Here is a 17,360-nt window from a genome sequence, read left to right on the forward strand (position 1 = left end):
TAACGAATTTGTGAGACTAATATTAGATATATTTATGTATTGTATCCATATAATAGTACTATAGATAAATGCGACTTCTCACAGATTCGTTGCCCTAAAATGGATAGACTAGATCAGACTAGGCTGAATAATTAATCCTGGAGCATCATTATTTATCGATTTATTATGCTTACGGGAGAATGCACCCATTAACACATACATTATGTCGGTGCATTATTTGTTAATGTATCTAATGTTCTTTGCATCGCAGAACACACGAAATATACCAGTCGCTTGAAATTTGTAAGCAAGTTATTTAAATTTGGTAAATATATATTCTGTTATCAAGTATATAATGATATTAGTTATGATCTTTTTTGTACAATACTAAATTCAATTATTTAAATTTATGACATTAATTACATTTTTCAAGTTTGTTTTAAAAATTATTAAGAAATGTAGACAAAGAACTAAGATAAAATTTTACAAAATAAAGAATAACATTTTTTGGATATAAGATTTCACTTAAGTTTTTTATTTTTCGTGCAGAATAAAAATTTTAAAAACATATACTTTTTATATTACAATTCAAATAAATAGAAAATAATTTTTTTATAGATAGACAATAAATAGTTTAATTACAATTAAAGAATTAAAAAATATTAAAAGATATTGTATAGGGTATAGAGAGGTTGAACAAAATAAAATAAATTAACCGATTATACAGATAAGAAAAATTTTGATTTGAATTAAATGTGTTTCTTCATTTTCTTTTCTCTCTCTCTCTCTCTCTCTCTCTTCCTATCCCATATATTCCGCCAGGATTAAATATTACATAAATTGGTGTAAGGAAGCAAAATGTATTAATAAATTCAATATGCATGTATTACAAATGAAAAAGACCAAAAGATATTTTAATTCGCGTTGCAAACATTCCACACGAACCTTATTATATATAGATCACACTAAAAAGTATAAGTGTTAATCGTACTTATTTTTATTGTATACATATGTATAATGCGTCGATTTTATCCTAATCTTTTATAGTCTATCCATGTAGCTTGGTATTTGGAGCTTTGTATAAACAAAGTAAAATAAAATAATAACGTGAGATCCAGTGAATATTTTGTCGCGGGACAGAATCATTTTTTATATATAATTAACTCAAAGTTGGTAGTTTTCATATCAATTATATTACATTAAAATGCATAATATAATCGTAGATATGTATTTCTGGTAAATCATACTAAATATAATTTTGATAACAATTTGCATTATAATAACAAAATATTTATATGTATAGATATGTATATGAAAGTTTGTAAAGACAAATGTTACATGCGCGAGAACTTGATAAATTCATTATATTGATTGCGATACTAATTATGTGGAAAAATCATTGTTCCCTTTGGTTCTCACGTTATTCAGTCTGAATATCTCACTTGATATTTAAAGTGAGATTAAGTAACGATTCGTGATTCGGTTCGCGGTTCGGTTCGCGATTCGGTTTATATTAAATATTGTTTGTCTATTCATTAATAAATAATATAATTGATTGATCGAGTCATTAATTAATTTTAAAATTTCTGTTGTGTGTCTCGTGTTTCTACATTACACTATTGAAATCTAGATATTCGCGACTGATTGTGAGATATAATCGCGACGATTTGTATTAGAACGCGATTAACATAAAATTCTTTCGTTTCTTGATGATATAATTCTGTTTTACTTTCTATTGTTGCTATAATTCTTGGACGAATAAATTAATTATACACATCCTTGTAATATTTTAAAAAATTTGATTCGTGTGCATAGATGCAATTTACATATTGTATAGATTGCATCTATGCACACGAGTCAATATCTTAAGAAATTTGACTTACATCACTATGGCTTTGACCCCTCCATATATGTTATCGTATATCGTATATATTTGTATACAGCTATAATAATTTGTAATAAATAGAGATATATCTATAGAATCAGAAATTGTAAATATTTATATATTGTCTGTATTTTATTTCGACTTATAAAAATTACAGATCCGATTCTATATTTTATTACAAATTATAGACTATATTTTTTATATTTTATATATGTATATTAAAATACGTATATGCAATTATATTCAAATATATAAACATATATTAATCTTCCACCCATTCTTCATTAATAGCTGATATAATTTTGACGTTTTCCATCATTGTGACGTGAGTACCTTCCACGTAATGAATTTGCACTTCACCTTCGGTAATCTGAAAATAATTTTTCTTGTTATAAAGTTATCTTTAAAATTAGAATCTTATTTTAAAGATCTCTATTCGAATTAAATTTACCTTATGTAAACCATAATCCTCTTCAGTAAAAGAGATCATTGGGAGAGTAGGTTTCAACAATGTTATAGATGATTTAAGGCGTGGTAATGAAGATACATCATAATTCTGTAAAGCGATTATATTATTGTATATTGTCGAACACCCAATTTCTTGATTTTTAGTGGTCAATGCATTTGATTCTTTCGGAAAGTAAGCGTGGAATATTTCTAATTTCTCTTCCCATGTGTTACATTTATCCAGCTCTAAAACAAGCTACAAATAACAATATATTAGCATTTTGTGCAATTAATGAGAAACATGCTAAACTAAAAACACTATCTGCATTTCAACAGCAATATAAAATAGTACAATTTTCGAAATGTTGGCAAAATTTTTCGATATTTTTGTTTTTTTCATTACTAATTTCTAAAACTCCTTCCATAATCATTAATACTCGTTTATTATGTTCTCTATCTCTAAAATTATTGCTATTATTTAATTATCATTTTTATACGTCTTTGGAAAAAAACATTACAATTATTGCAAATTTATTATTAATTTTGCTTATTCAACGGTATAATCTGTAGTCTATATACTTTACACACGTACACACACACACACACACACACACACACACACACACACACACACACACACACACACACACACACACACACACACACACACACACACACAACACACTATATGGAATTTTAAAGAATAATATTTATGTTATGATATTATAAGTTATTTTATGTGTATGATCTTATTTTATCCCTGTAAAAAATTTTTTATATAAAAACATTTAAATTATATAATCGTATAATATTATATAAAATATTATATAAAATATGTCCATATATGTCTACGTGTGTCTATATATATGTTATTTTTTCTCTTGTATAATCTCTGTTCGTATGTATAAGAAAAATAATAAGAAAAAAAATTAGAAAATAATTAAAAAGATAATTTTTGCATTGTTTTTGCATTGTTCGTTTATTTGCCTATATATAATTATATATAATCATATATAAATGTAATAATAATGTATATATAATATGATTATATATGAGCAAATTTTTCACATTTGCACAGATTTTATTTTTTAATAAAAAAACAATGCAAAAATTATCCTTTTAATTATTTTCTAATTCTTTTTCTTATTATTTTTCTTGTACATACGAACAGAGATTATACAAGAGAAAAAAAACATAGTATGAACATATATGGACATATTTTATGTAATATTTTATATAACATTATATGATTATATATATATTTAGATATGTTTTTATATAAAACATTTTTTACCGGGATTTAAATTTATTTAACCTTATATAAATTTAAATAAAATGAGATCATATATATAATATATATTTTTTTTGCAATAAAAACTCAAAAAGTACGTTTTCTATAATTTACTAACCATTTTCTGGTTAACTGCAGTGTACATTTCCAACACAGAAAGTAATATCATATTTTGTAATTCATGTTGCGAAATGCAGCTAAAATATTGATTAAGCCAAAATTTCATTTGATCAGGGGCTCCATCTATCAGTATTAACCGTCCTGAGAAATCATTAGCTTCTAATAATCTTGCTAATTCGATGGCAATTAAGGATCCAAATGAATAACCCACTATTAAAAATTCCTTTTGATTTTTCATTTTCTTTAATGTATGCTAAGAAAATAAATATGAATGTATACATAAGCTATAGTAATATATAAAAGACTTGTAGTTGTTAGATATTACTTATATGTATTGTATACATATAAATTTTTTAATTATTAAATAATGAAAATTAAAATAAAAAGTTCAAATAATTTACGACTTCGTACAGGCAGTAAATAAGCGGCTAATTTCATCACTGAATGACTTTGACCTGAACTTTGAATATTAAGCGTATTATGTTGCAAACACGTTGTTGAAGATTTAATTCCTGATGCTATAGATTTATATACGCTTGAACATCCTTCGATTCCTGGTATGAGAAATACATTGTCCCCATCAACCTCCATTTTTGTAGCAAGTTCTACAAGAATATTTGGAACAAAGTCTGAGTTGGTTATTTTTCGAATCAGCATGTCCAAACCTCCCTTATTATTTGTATCAATTTTATTTATGTCGTCCATTGTTTTCAGCTCGACTGTATCTGTCATTTTTTTGAGTTTAGCGAAAGTAAGATTTCGGATATCTTGCGCCGTCAAAAAGACATCGAACTCTCTTTCTAATGTCTGCTTAATTTCTACTGCCATCATTGAATCCATACCCACCTCGGCCAGAGATATGTTTTGTGCTATTGTTTTTACATTTTTCAATCCTATTTCAAATTAAATTAAAAATTAAAAATACTTTCTATAAATACTTCAGGCATTTTTATTATATTAGCTGCTTAAAAAATTGCTTACCCATGATATGAACAATTGTTTCATAAATATTCATTGACCCACTGATATTTGCACCTTTTTCAGCAACAACCATACTGCTTACGACAGGTCGGTCTTGTAGCAGGAATACTTCTAATGTATCCAAACAAGAAGATATTCGTTGTTGCAATGTACCTCCAATAACCAATTCTTTATTTTCTTCTTGCATATCTGCCACGAGTCCGACATCACCAATAGCACCCCACTGTATCGCTAAACCGTGTAATCCTTCTTCCATCCTCTTCTCACAGATTCTTTCCATTACGGAATTAGCCATCCCATAATTTGTCTGACCTGCGTTTCCTCTTCCACACGAGACGGAGGAAAAAACGACAAAATGTCGAAGTTGTAGACAGATCTTCCTCGACAATTCGTCCATTTTTTTCGTCATCCATGCTTTCGATTTGAATGAATCCTCGAACGTTTGTGGTGATTGATTTTGAAATATACAATCTTTTAAAACAACTGCAAGATTAAATATAGCATCCACTGGTGCTCTTTCCTCAGCAATTTTTAATATAGATTCACAATCTTCATGTTTCAAATTATCATCGATTGTAACGATCTGTACATTTACACCGTAAGATCGCCATAGCTTTACTCTTGATTGCTGATAACCTGTTCTAATCCCGGTTCGTGATGTCAAAACCAGATTTTTTGCACCTCGAAGAGTCAACCAGTTTGCTAATTCTAAACCAAAACCGCCTAGTCCACCCAAAATGACGTAGCATTTGTGTTCCAAACAATAATATTGTGGGTGAACAAGTAGAGGAGCATCCAAAGGCTCATTTTCTTCCTGAACCTTTATTATTATCTATAAATAATCAGTTAATTAAAATACAATATTACTATAAAGCAAAACATAATAAAACAAAAGTTTTATCTTTTCTTTTCTTAGATATTAATATTATTTTGTATTTTATTATTAATTTTAATTGCATTTTATGATTTAATTTTGTTATTACAAGGAATAACATTTATTTATAATACTTAAGATAGGAGCGAACAAAACTACGTTACTCTTTAATAATAATAAAGGATGTCGAAACGTTACTCATTAATGTAAATTATATTAATGTAAACATAATTTTGTCAATAATATCTAAAAAAAAAGTCGATAAATCATAATTTAGCAAATTTAATTTAACTAAACATTTGTTACTATTTTTACGACATTAATTAAATTACAAGAATGTTCCACATGACTTAATAATTAATATAATTAATTATTTCTATATCTCAAAATGATCGTACTTTGCCAATATGTTTTCCAGTGGCCATATATCTAAACGCAGCTTCTACCTCATTTCTTTTAAAGACTGTTCTACTTAGCGGTTTAATAATGCCTTTTTCTAAACTTTCTCCGATTCCTTTCCACACTTTTATCTTTCGTTCTGAATGTTCAAAAAAGAATCTGTCTAATAAAATAGCATAGAAACTGATGCCTTTAGAGAAGGTAGATGTGTCCAACGGATTATTAGAAACCATATCAAATTTTCCAATTTCTAGAAAACGGCCACCATTGGCTAAGCAGCGAACAGATGCTTGCAATTTCTCTTCGGCTAAGGAATTTAACACGATATCCACCCCACGACCTCCTGTACGCTGCATAATCATTTGTTCAAAGCTTGTATCCCGAGAGTTTCCGATATTATCTTCGGGAATAGAGGGAAACGTTTCTCTTATAAATTGCCGTTTCTCGACAGTTCCAACTGTCGTAAACACTTCGCAACCTTCGTGAAGCGCAAGATGGATCGCAGCTTGGCCAATGCCTCCAGTACCAGAATGGATCAAGACTTTGTCTTCTTTTTTCATTTTACCCTTTATATACAAGGCATAATAGCACGTGCTGTACACACACGGAACCGTTGCTGCGTCTTCCATTGTCCATTCGTCGGGTACATTCCAACTAAGATATTTATCGGGCACGCATATGTTCGTTATTCCTCTAAACATAACAATTTTTAGAAGCATATAATTTTGTGTTATATCTGACGTACTTTTCACATAAATAAAATTTAATCTGATACATTTTTAATTAAATATTAAATTTATACTAGTAAATATGAATAGTTTTCTTAATTAAGTGAATATTGATAGAGACATTCATCATTTTACCCATATAAGGACATTCCCATTAATCTCTGTCCATGTATATCAAATCCAACATATTCCAAGCCGAGTAAATCAGATGAATTGTTAAAATATAATGCCATAGTTTGGATTTTACCAGTAGCCAACATAATATCTTTAAAATTTAGAGGCGCATAAATTACATTAACGAGATCTTCACGCTTAATGTGAGAAGGTATATGGTATTGCATCCAGCAAAGAGTAGTCAAATCTCCTTGTACCTGTTATAAATAGATATAAATAATTATTTATCAAGAGACACAGTAGTATCTTACGTCAAGTCTACGCGCACTAAGACACATATACATTGTAATTATATTGTGATTTATATCATATCCTCTTGCATTTATTTTATAAATATAATAAATATTATAAGAAATAAATATTTATTTCAAAATTTAAGTATTATTACTTTCAAAAATCTTTAAGGGCAAATTTTACATTTAGAAAGAAATATATATATATTTAATAATTTAATAAGCAATAAATTAATAAGTATAATAAATTATAAGAAAATAAATAACAAAAATATTGAAACATATTCAACTTATTTCAATTAATAAACTATATTTTTAAAATTGAGCGTTCGACAGTTAAAAATATAAAAAAAGAAAAACGTAATAAAACATTATTATTATTATACTATTTTACACATCAGATCTCTTTATTATAGTATATAGACACATTGCAAGTACAATAATTATATTTGATTTTACTGGCAACTACAAATTCGCGCTAGTTTATTAGGCATATCAAATCTCTAGACGCGCGGAGGACGCGTCTACTTGGCGTTCTTTTTTATTTTTTTAAAAAGATAATTTTGTATAAATAATAAAATTTTTTAACGCACCAGCTGTTTAACACAAGCACTTTGTACGAGTTTTGGTTCCAACGATGGTAATGGAAAATGTCTGTATGATCCCCAAACGTTACCGGAACGTATAACGTTGATGGGTAGGTCCAATTGCAACTGCTTCATGTACAATGGTTCTTGCAAGGAAAAACCAGGCGCTTTGTTATCTTGAATAAATACGCTTCTAATTATTTCGCCTCCAGGTTCTTTTCGCAAACAATTAATGAGACCGAGCAGCCCGCATTCGAAATCTTTTTCTGCGACGAGTACGATCCTTGTATCTATACTAGTCTCGTTTTGCACACTCATTATTGATTTCAATTTATCTATCCAGGTAAACTCGTAATTGTTTACATGTACAATCCGCTGGTTTCTCGCAATATTTTGCGTTTTTCTTAATAATAAAAGCGTCTTTTCATTTACTTGTTTCTCCAGTATAACATCCAAATTATATATTTTCAGACATGAATAATCGTAGACCGAACCGGATTTTTCTAGGGTCAGTAGAAAACCTTGCGGCATTAACAAAGATAGCAACTGTTTATATAATTTCTTGCTATTTTTTGTCAAAATATCGAAACCAAAGATCATTAAACAATTCTCGTCTTTCGACAACTTAGTAATCTCCGTTGTAGAAATGTTGTCGGGCAAAAAGATATTTGGGAATTTCTCGTGAGTCGTCACGAGTCTAGTGTGATGTCGAATCTGCGGTAAATCATTTAAGATTTTACTAACAAGTGGAGAATTTAAATCTTCTGGTGTCACTTTATCACTGTCATCGACAAATTCGATAATTTTAACATTTATCATATTGTAACATTCGAGTGCAATATGCACCGACATTCTTACTGCATCCTGTAACGACATAGTTTCTAAATCACGATGAACAACAAATTTATATTCTTCAAGAACGGTGTTAACTGTTTTTTGTCGTTGAAATATAGGTGTTGCCACAAGGCCACAAATTTCTATTCCTCCGGATATTATAACGTCTAGAGACTTGTGATGACGAATAGAGAATTCTGAAATGTAGCACAGTAAAAAAAATTAATTTATCGGATCATAAAATTGATTTGCTTTTGGTTGCATTATATCATACTTGTGTTACATACGTCTTTTTTCAACTGGGTAATCTTGAATACGTTTCATCAGCTGCATGTGATATTTTGGATCAATTGTCAGCTTGCGGATTTTTGTTGGAACCAAAAGGCTTCTCAAATTTTTTCCTAAAATCTTCATTTGTAACATACTATCCATAAATGTTATCCAATTATATGTCCAGGCGATATGACCGTTTGATCCCGTAACGGATGCGCTTTTTAATCCACGAAATACGCCGGTGTATTGATAACCACGAAGTCTTAATTCTTTATAGATGTCTTTTCTATTCATTTCTTCTTCATCATCGACATATTCAAGATTGGCAGATATCTTTTCATTTTCAATATTGGTTGGAATTCGTACTATTCCAGTAACAACAATACTATCTCCTTCAATTATTTCGAACCTGTTGCTACCTAGAGAGATACAAATATAAAATTTTTAAACATAACACATTATATAAATTCAGCGAATGAGAAACTGTCGACAAGAATATGGATAGCTTACAAAAGTAGTTAATGCGTAAAAAAAGATTCTGTATCTTTTATTATTATTAGTTATTCTTGATTAAAATTTCTGCACTTTAAATATAGCATAAAAGAAAAGATATTTCTTAAAATTTAATATTTAAATGAGGAAATAAATTTTTGTGTAATGATATTACCTTCCTGGATCGAAAGAGTTAATTCGACTTCATTATATTGTGTTAGTACTGTAGCACGAATGAAATTAATGTCCTCAAATACAACTGGTACATTGTTATGATCGTGCTTTCTCAACGATGCAATCATGTTCCAGAGAAGGAAAAGATATCCCGTAGCCGGAAATAAATTTTTCTCGTTAATAACATGGCCCGTTAAATATACAAATGTCTCATCAGTTATATTAATGTTGACAACTATTTCTCTTCTGTCTATTATATCTTGTTCATTATATTTAAATACATAGAAATCTTCCGTATGATCCCATCTATAAACATTATTAAAATTCATTATGTAATAAAATTATATATAAATTAGTTGTCCATTTGTTTCCGAAATTGATGTAATGTTTGAATTCTGATCCTATAAATAATATAATTTATTTCTCATTCTTTGTGATAGGTATAAAACAATTGGCATATATAGATACATAGTTTCTTTGTAAAGTTCCCGGAACGATTTTTTAATAAAGTATGCTAATGATGCTATCTATTAGACAATATGCATGTTATGTACTGTATACTATATACTATTATGTACTATATACAGTGATTACAGGAAATTTCTTTGTTCAGACCTATTTCATTATTAATGAGAAATTATAACTTTTTATTAAGCGTATCATTAACCTTATCATAATTCAAAGAATGAAGCAACGTGTTGTTACACGTTACATGTCATACTCCCGCTTATGTTCCGACAGTTAATTGCCAATCAGTTTTTTGCTAAACGTCAAATGACTAAAATCATTTATCCCCGTATTTACCTGACTCTAGGCAAAGCTTTTTATTTTTGAAAGAAAATGCCAATGAAAGTGTTTTATAGCGAATTCGGTTGGACGCACCAGTGCGCAGTCAGTGCAGATTAAAGCCGTCGTACACAAAATCAACGTAAAGTGTATGTTTACTTAGAGAGAAAAATGAGAGTGGTCATGCCCGCGTTTTGGCTGTACCCGAATCCTGTAGGTCATGTGCACGTTTTTGTGGTTCTCTTTTGTGCTATGTTCACGATTTTTTGGTTCTCTTCTGTTAGATTCACGATTTTTTGTTTTTTTCCAAAGTAAAAAAATCGTGGACATAGCATGGAAGAGAACCACAAAAACATGCACATTACCTACAGAATTCGGGTACAGCCAAAACGCGGGCATGATCACTCTCATCTTTCTCTCTGGTTTAATATAAACGGGTTAAGTCACGAAATCCTCAATATTATTTATTGTACTATTTGGTAAAATATGTATTGGACGTGTTATCAGTTGAAATATTTGCATTTTACTTTTTTAAATATTAGAGATTAAATCAATGTACAACGGCTTTAATGTGCACGAGAGCACGAGTGCGCACTGGTGCGTCCAACCGAATTCGCTATTAGTCCTGTGAAGGAAATCTAGACAGTGAAGATGTTAATTCAGTAGGCTATTGTAGGACAGTGGATTTCGATGAAATTGGCTGAAACTTCGAAAATAGATAGTTTATGCGATGCTGATCGAAAGTTATAATAGGCAAGATTCACAATAACCGACAGTTTATAAATAAGCATTCAAAATTCAAAATTGTGTTATTTTAGTACTATTGTAGAACAGGTTAAGGTATGTGCGGGATTCTTTCTGTTATCTCCTACGATTTATCCATTTGTGCATAAACGTAGAATATGAATACCTTATGAGAGAAGAAATCATTGGGGTACCGCGGCTTACAGGAAATTCCACTGTCGGATAGAGATTTGCAATCTGTGGCTGCAATCCTGCGTTATAAAGTTTTCCGATTGATTCTAAAAATATCTCACCATTGACATCTTCGGTCCCTTCATATAACGCTACATTTGTTACTGTAGAGCATAAATAATTGTTTAAAATGTGTTGAAGAATGTTCTGAGGCGATATCTCTATCGTCACTGTATCACTTGGAATCAAACTTATTGCCTTTGTGAATAGTACCGGAGATAATAAATAATTTGTATAATATTTTGAACATAAAGGTAAAGATAAATTAGAATAGTGGTTAGCGGATGTTGTTAACCATTTTGTGCTGCGAAATTTTTTTTGTGGTAATATTCGGTTCAAGTATTCTTCGGACTTAGTTTCAGCAGGTTTGATGTAACGACTATGAAAAGGTATATTACCACAAGAAATTTCTTTTACAGGAATATTATTAGCCTAAAAAAATGAACAAAAACGTATTGTTAATTATTATTCATCGAAATACTAATTATTAAGTATTTATAATATACGTGGTCTGTTTAAAAAGTAATGAGACTGAATTTTTTTCTCAACAACTAGTAACACTGTAAAAACGAGACTGCAGTAGATCGACAGCTACATTCATACTCTACCTTCAGTTACAATTTCAACTTGATAACGTTAACACATGTGATTCTACAACCATTTGTATAACTGTATGTTTGGGTGACGCGTCATGAAAATGGAACACAAGAAAATTGAGCAGCGTTATGAGACCATATTCTGTGTCAAACTCTAGGACAATGCGATGGAAACATTTAAGAAGTTGAAACAGACTTACAAAGATCACATTCTATCCCGGGCACAAGGCATTTTTAGATGGCGGTGAAATTGTGAAGATAAATCCCATTCTGGACTACTAATGACATAAATAATTTGGTGATTCAAATTTATTTTAATTGATCATCAATCACTCACACTGTCAACTTTTTAAATGTTTCTGTCATGTTATCCTGAAATTTGGCACAGAATTTGCTATGTCAAACTTCGTATAACACTGCTCGATTAGTGTTCCATTCCGATCTTATGTTTCATTTTCATGACGTGTCACCCAAACATGCAGTTATACAAATGATTGTAGTATCACATGCGACCAATGTTATCAAATTGAAATTTTAACTGAAGGTAGAATATGAATGTAGCTGTCGATCTACTGCAGTCTCGTTTTTACAGTGTTACCAGTTGTTGAGAAAAAAATTCAGTCTCATTACCTTTTAAACCATAGAGATATAAGAATAGAGTGCGCAAGCGAGCAGAAAGAGCGATGTAGGAATAGAAAGAGAAAACTGTCTTTTCGCGACAGGAACAGAAAGAAAAAGCTGCAGTATGGGTCCCTTCTGTCTTTGTCTGACAGAAGGGGCCCATACTGCAGCGTTCTTTTTCTATTCCTATATCGCAGCCTCTTACGTGCTAGCATATGACTCGCTCACTCTAGTCTTATATCTCTATGTTTTAAACAGACCACGTATATCACAAGTAGGTATTAATTATTTAATTTGACAGATTTAAAAAGAAGCAAAACAGATAATATTATGTTGTTCAAATAATGTACCTGTAATTTGGCGAGAAATGCTTTTATAGAATCTGTTGGTCCGCTCACGATAAAATTAGAGGAACTATTGTAACAAGCTACATCAATATCCGAAGGACACATATCCTTTATGGTTTCAAGATCAAGATTAATTTCAGCCATGGAACCATTAATTATTTTCGATTTATGAACTGCCAAACCGATGAAATATGCTGACAGAATCGTTTCTTCGGTTGTTAAACATCCATTGGCATATCCACAGATTAGTTCACCAATGGAATGACCGATTATAAAATCCGGAACTATACCAATGGATGTTAAAAGATCGACTATTCCAATCTGTAATATAAATATACTATACTATACATATAAAAGAAATATCTTCCCATTTGTTTTAAATAAAAAAAGAATTATAAAATAAAAATTTAATCATATTTGATATATACGAAATATATTTATGAAGTTTAAACAAAAAGTTTTCCTTTTTTACCTGCAGTCCAACGAGTGCTAAAAATAAATTAATGATATTGTTGGAAATATTTTTATTATCACTTATTAAAATATCTGTAAAAAATATGCCATAAGATCTCAAAACAGTATCACATTTCTGGACTGCCTTGGCAAATACTGGGAATTTCATTAGAGCTCGACCTGCTAAAATTTTAATAAAAATTTTTTAATCCCTTAGCTTTTATATACAAATACGTATATGCACGCGCGCTTATGTACACACCACACTTACTCATTCCAGACCATTGAGATCCTAGTCCAGAAAATATGAAACAAATTGGCCGCTTTATATATTGATGCTCTATTTTATTAATTGTATTATAAGATATTTTAGATCCAGTTATCATGTATCCTCTATAAAGGTGACCTTCTATGTTATCATTATGAATATGGTGTAATAGAGAGATGTATTCTGTATCTACAGATCGACTTCGTACCTGCACATTCAGTATAAAGAAATATTTAGACGCCTCATCCTTTCGTGAAATAATTTTACATAAAAAAGAAAAATGTTATCATTTTATCTTGCAAGATAAGTGTTTCTAATAAAATACTTTCTTATTACTTAATTTAGTGAACAAGATATTTTGATTTTTTGGATATTTTAATTTTGAAAATTTCTTTGGGCAAGTGTAAAAAAAACATAATTAAATTATTGGTTTAATAATCCAGATATTGGTTCTAATAATAATACAAGTGAATGAACTACTTATGTTTTTGGCACCCCGTGATAGCACTTTAATTGAAGCAACAGCTTCTTTTTCTCAGTGTGGTTCGAGATAACTCTCTCATTCTGTTAATTCGGGGATATTTTTATTCTTCTTCTAATAACAGCGGATAAAACTTTTCGAAGGTTCTTAGACTATATAACAGGTATAAGTTAAAATATTAGTTTCCATCTTTACCTTTAAGAAATACCTTTAAGAAATTATTCTCTTTTATTAACAATAATTATAATTGTGTAATTGCTGTAAGTGGATTATAATGAATAACTATTAATCAAATAAAGAAATATAAATTTCCCTGATTACAGAAAGAAAAGTTATGTTCAAACATTTTGTTACTTTATTTAAAAATGTTTATAACTCGCATAAATGAACATTATGTAATCAATCTACCTCATAACCGATAACTTTGATATTTATTCCGTCTTGTACACATATTGATTGTAATCTTCTTCTTAAGAAAATAAATAAATGATTGGAGGTGTACAATTTATAATAATAATAACAATATTGTTACAGTAATACAAAAGATAAATATAAAACTTAAACTACTTTTATATAAAATAAATAAAATAAGACATCATTTAACTTGATAAGGATCTCAAGCAGGAGTCGAAACGTAGTTGATATCTAATAAAGTTTTGCCAGTCAGACCGATTAATATTCTCGTTTTATAAAATAAGATAGTATAATATTTGCTTACGTCATCTAAAATGATTTTAACAGCCTCCTCCGTCCGTCCAGATACGATTACAAGTCTAGGTAAGTCGTTATTCGGTGCTCCATTATTGATTTTTTGTTTAGGATTCGATTTTAATAATATGTGGCAATTAGCTCCTCCAAATCCAAAGGAATTAACACCTACATAACCACCCTCCCATTCTGTTGGTTCAGTGACAATCTTTATTCTTCCTTCGATAATAGCAGTTAACTCTTTTCGCGGACACTTGAAGTGTATAGTAGGCATAATTATACCAGTTTCCATCGCTAACAATATCTTCAAGAAATTAAATTCGTTTATTAACAGTAATTCTAATTGTGTGATTGTTGCAAATTATTATAATGAACAACCCAGATAGCACAGAGATGATCGTTATGAAAGGATTTCACGAATCCTTTTTGAGTTCATAACGATAATTTGTGCTATCTGGAAAGTCTAATAACGATATGAGAAAATTTAAATTGTTACAGTTGCAGTTTAAGCAAATTTTATATTTAAATGTTTTATTACAAATATTAACCTTTGCAATTTGGCAAAGGCCACTGGCGGGTTCGGAGTGTCCAAGATTCGATTTTATCGAGCCCATCAATAAAGGCGTGTTTCTTTTAGCACATAAAGTCTGGTCAATAGACATAATTTCCGCAGGATCACCCACTATGGTACCAGTTGCATGAGCCTCCATGTAAGATAACTCACTAGGTGAGATTCCACATTCTTCGTAAAATTCTTCCAACAACATTTTTTGCATTTTGAACGATGGAAAAGTGATACCTTCTTCTTTAAAGCCATCGCAATTTGTTTTACCGTATACGAAGGTCGCATATATTCTCTTTGCATTTTTTGCTTTTTGCAGATACACCACTGTCATTGCATCGCTGCGCATATATCCAGAGCCTGCCTCATCAAAGGGTCTACAATAACCATCAGAAGACAGAACCCCTGAAAGAAATTGATCCTAATAAACCAAATTCTTCCAGTTTGGATTTTATTGCTGCATGCAGAAATATGCGATAAGCATTGGTAAAATAAACATTACAGGCAAAGTAAATTTTATTCATATTTTTATTTTACTTAAGGACGCGATTATAAACATGTATATCTTTCAGTTGTAGAGATATATTACAATATTAATATTAATTATTTTAATTTTGCATCATTAATTAAAACGGAAATATCAGTAATTTAAATACTTTTACTTTGATAAATAAAATTAGACAAATATATAAATATATATTGTTAGTATATTATAAAGTAAGTACAGTATTGTTGAAGATATAACAGTATTGTTGAAATATATACCAAGGCGATAAAATCCAAAATTTATGTAAGGATGGAGGCATAGATTGGCGGTAGCAATAATAGCGGCCTCACAGTTTCCAGACCGGATCATCTTGTAAGCCTCTGTCATGACGAAATGGCTTGAGCTACATGCAGTATCAAGATTAAATGATGGTCCAGTAGTGCCGAGCCAGTAAGAAATTCTGTTTGCTACGAAAGCTCTATTGCACCAATATGGTACTCGAGATGGTACTCCACTGAACTAATTACAACACATAATTTTTTTTTCAATACTTGAAATATTAGAATACTATTAATAAGTTGTATCTTTATTTTTTAGACTATTTGTAACTATTTATAAATTGTACAAATTTTTATTTTGCGTATTAAGGAGATAGATTTCCAAATTTTTAACAAGAATTTTATAGTTACGGTTCTTTTATGTACATTTTTATTAACGTTATATAAATTAATTAGATTATTAAATATATCGTACATCGGATTTAAAATAGATAGAATGGCTTTGTACATCAGCGCAAATTCCCGTAAAAACACCCGTTCTTGTTCCCTGTAACTCTTTAGGATTGACACCTGCATCGATAATTGCTTCGTAAGTATGCTCTAGCATCATTCTAGCCATAGGATCCATTATATGAGCTTCCGTAGCGGGTATATTGAAAAATTCTGGATCGAATTTCTCTACATTGTTGATCTTACCGATTCGAAGAGGCATATCGTAGCCTATATAAATAGAATTATTTTCTATGATTATATAATTTTATATACTTATTGTTAGTTTTTTTTATATCAAGAATGATAAATGCATCAAAATGTCTTCAAAAAGATCCGCAATACCTCGATCTTTTCAAATTATGATATATACTGTTTAATTACTTTTCCAAAAACAGATAAATTACACCAAATGCTCATGTCCCGGTAAAAAATTTTTTATATAAAAACATATCTAAATATATATATAATCATATAATATTATATAAAATATTATATAAAATATGTCCATATATGTTCATACTATGTTTTTTTTCTCTTGTATAATCTCTGTTCGTATGTACAAGAAAAATAATAAAAAAAAGAATTAGAAAATAATTAAAAGGATAATTTTTGCATTGTTTTTTTTACAAAAAGATAAAGTTTGTGCAAATGTGAAAAATTTGTTTATGTATAATATAATCATATATAATCATATTTTGTATACATTATTACATTTATATATGATTATATATAGGCAAATAAATGAGCGATGCAAAAACAATAAAAAAACAATGCAAAAATTATTCTTTTAATTATTTTCCAATTCTTTTTCTTATTATTTTTCTTGTACATACGA

At 29.6% G+C, this 17,360-nt stretch overlaps 1 protein-coding gene across 1 annotated transcript; it reads right to left on the reverse strand.

Annotated features, from left to right (window-relative positions):
• Window positions 1–1,462: 1,462 nt before the first annotated feature.
• LOC139776506 (fatty acid synthase-like) lies at window positions 1,463–16,745 on the reverse strand. Its single transcript, XM_071713199.1, has 18 exons — window positions 16,509–16,745; window positions 16,034–16,274; window positions 15,255–15,673; window positions 14,717–15,010; window positions 13,521–13,725; window positions 13,269–13,429; window positions 12,800–13,117; window positions 11,168–11,664; window positions 9,473–9,777; window positions 8,820–9,224; window positions 7,705–8,729; window positions 6,840–7,075; window positions 5,976–6,669; window positions 4,704–5,535; window positions 4,134–4,615; window positions 3,721–3,975; window positions 2,316–2,567; window positions 1,463–2,234 (listed from the first exon to the last, which is right to left on the reverse strand). The coding sequence occupies exons 1-18, from the start codon at window positions 16,743–16,745 to the stop codon at window positions 2,127–2,129; spliced, it is 6,966 nt and encodes a 2,321-aa protein (XP_071569300.1). The 3' UTR covers window positions 1,463–2,126.
• Window positions 16,746–17,360: the final 615 nt, after the last annotated feature.

This window comes from Temnothorax nylanderi, unplaced genomic scaffold (assembly GCF_030848795.1).
Source record: "Temnothorax nylanderi isolate EJ_2023f unplaced genomic scaffold, tnyl_v1.0 TNYL_tig0121_pilon, whole genome shotgun sequence".
NCBI lineage: Eukaryota > Metazoa > Arthropoda > Insecta > Hymenoptera > Formicidae > Temnothorax > Temnothorax nylanderi.

Coding starts and splice junctions, on each gene's coding strand:
- LOC139776506 (XM_071713199.1), bottom strand. CDS start 16,745: ATGCCTCTTCGAATCGGTAAGATCAACAATGTAGAGAAATTCGATCCA. Junction 15,674..16,033: donor TTTTGGATTTTATCGCCTTG/GTATATATTTCA, acceptor AATTTCTTTCAG/GGGTTCTGTCTTCTGATGGT. Junction 13,726..14,716: donor TTAAAATCATTTTAGATGAC/GTAAGCAAATAT, acceptor CTGAATGTGCAG/GTACGAAGTCGATCTGTAGA.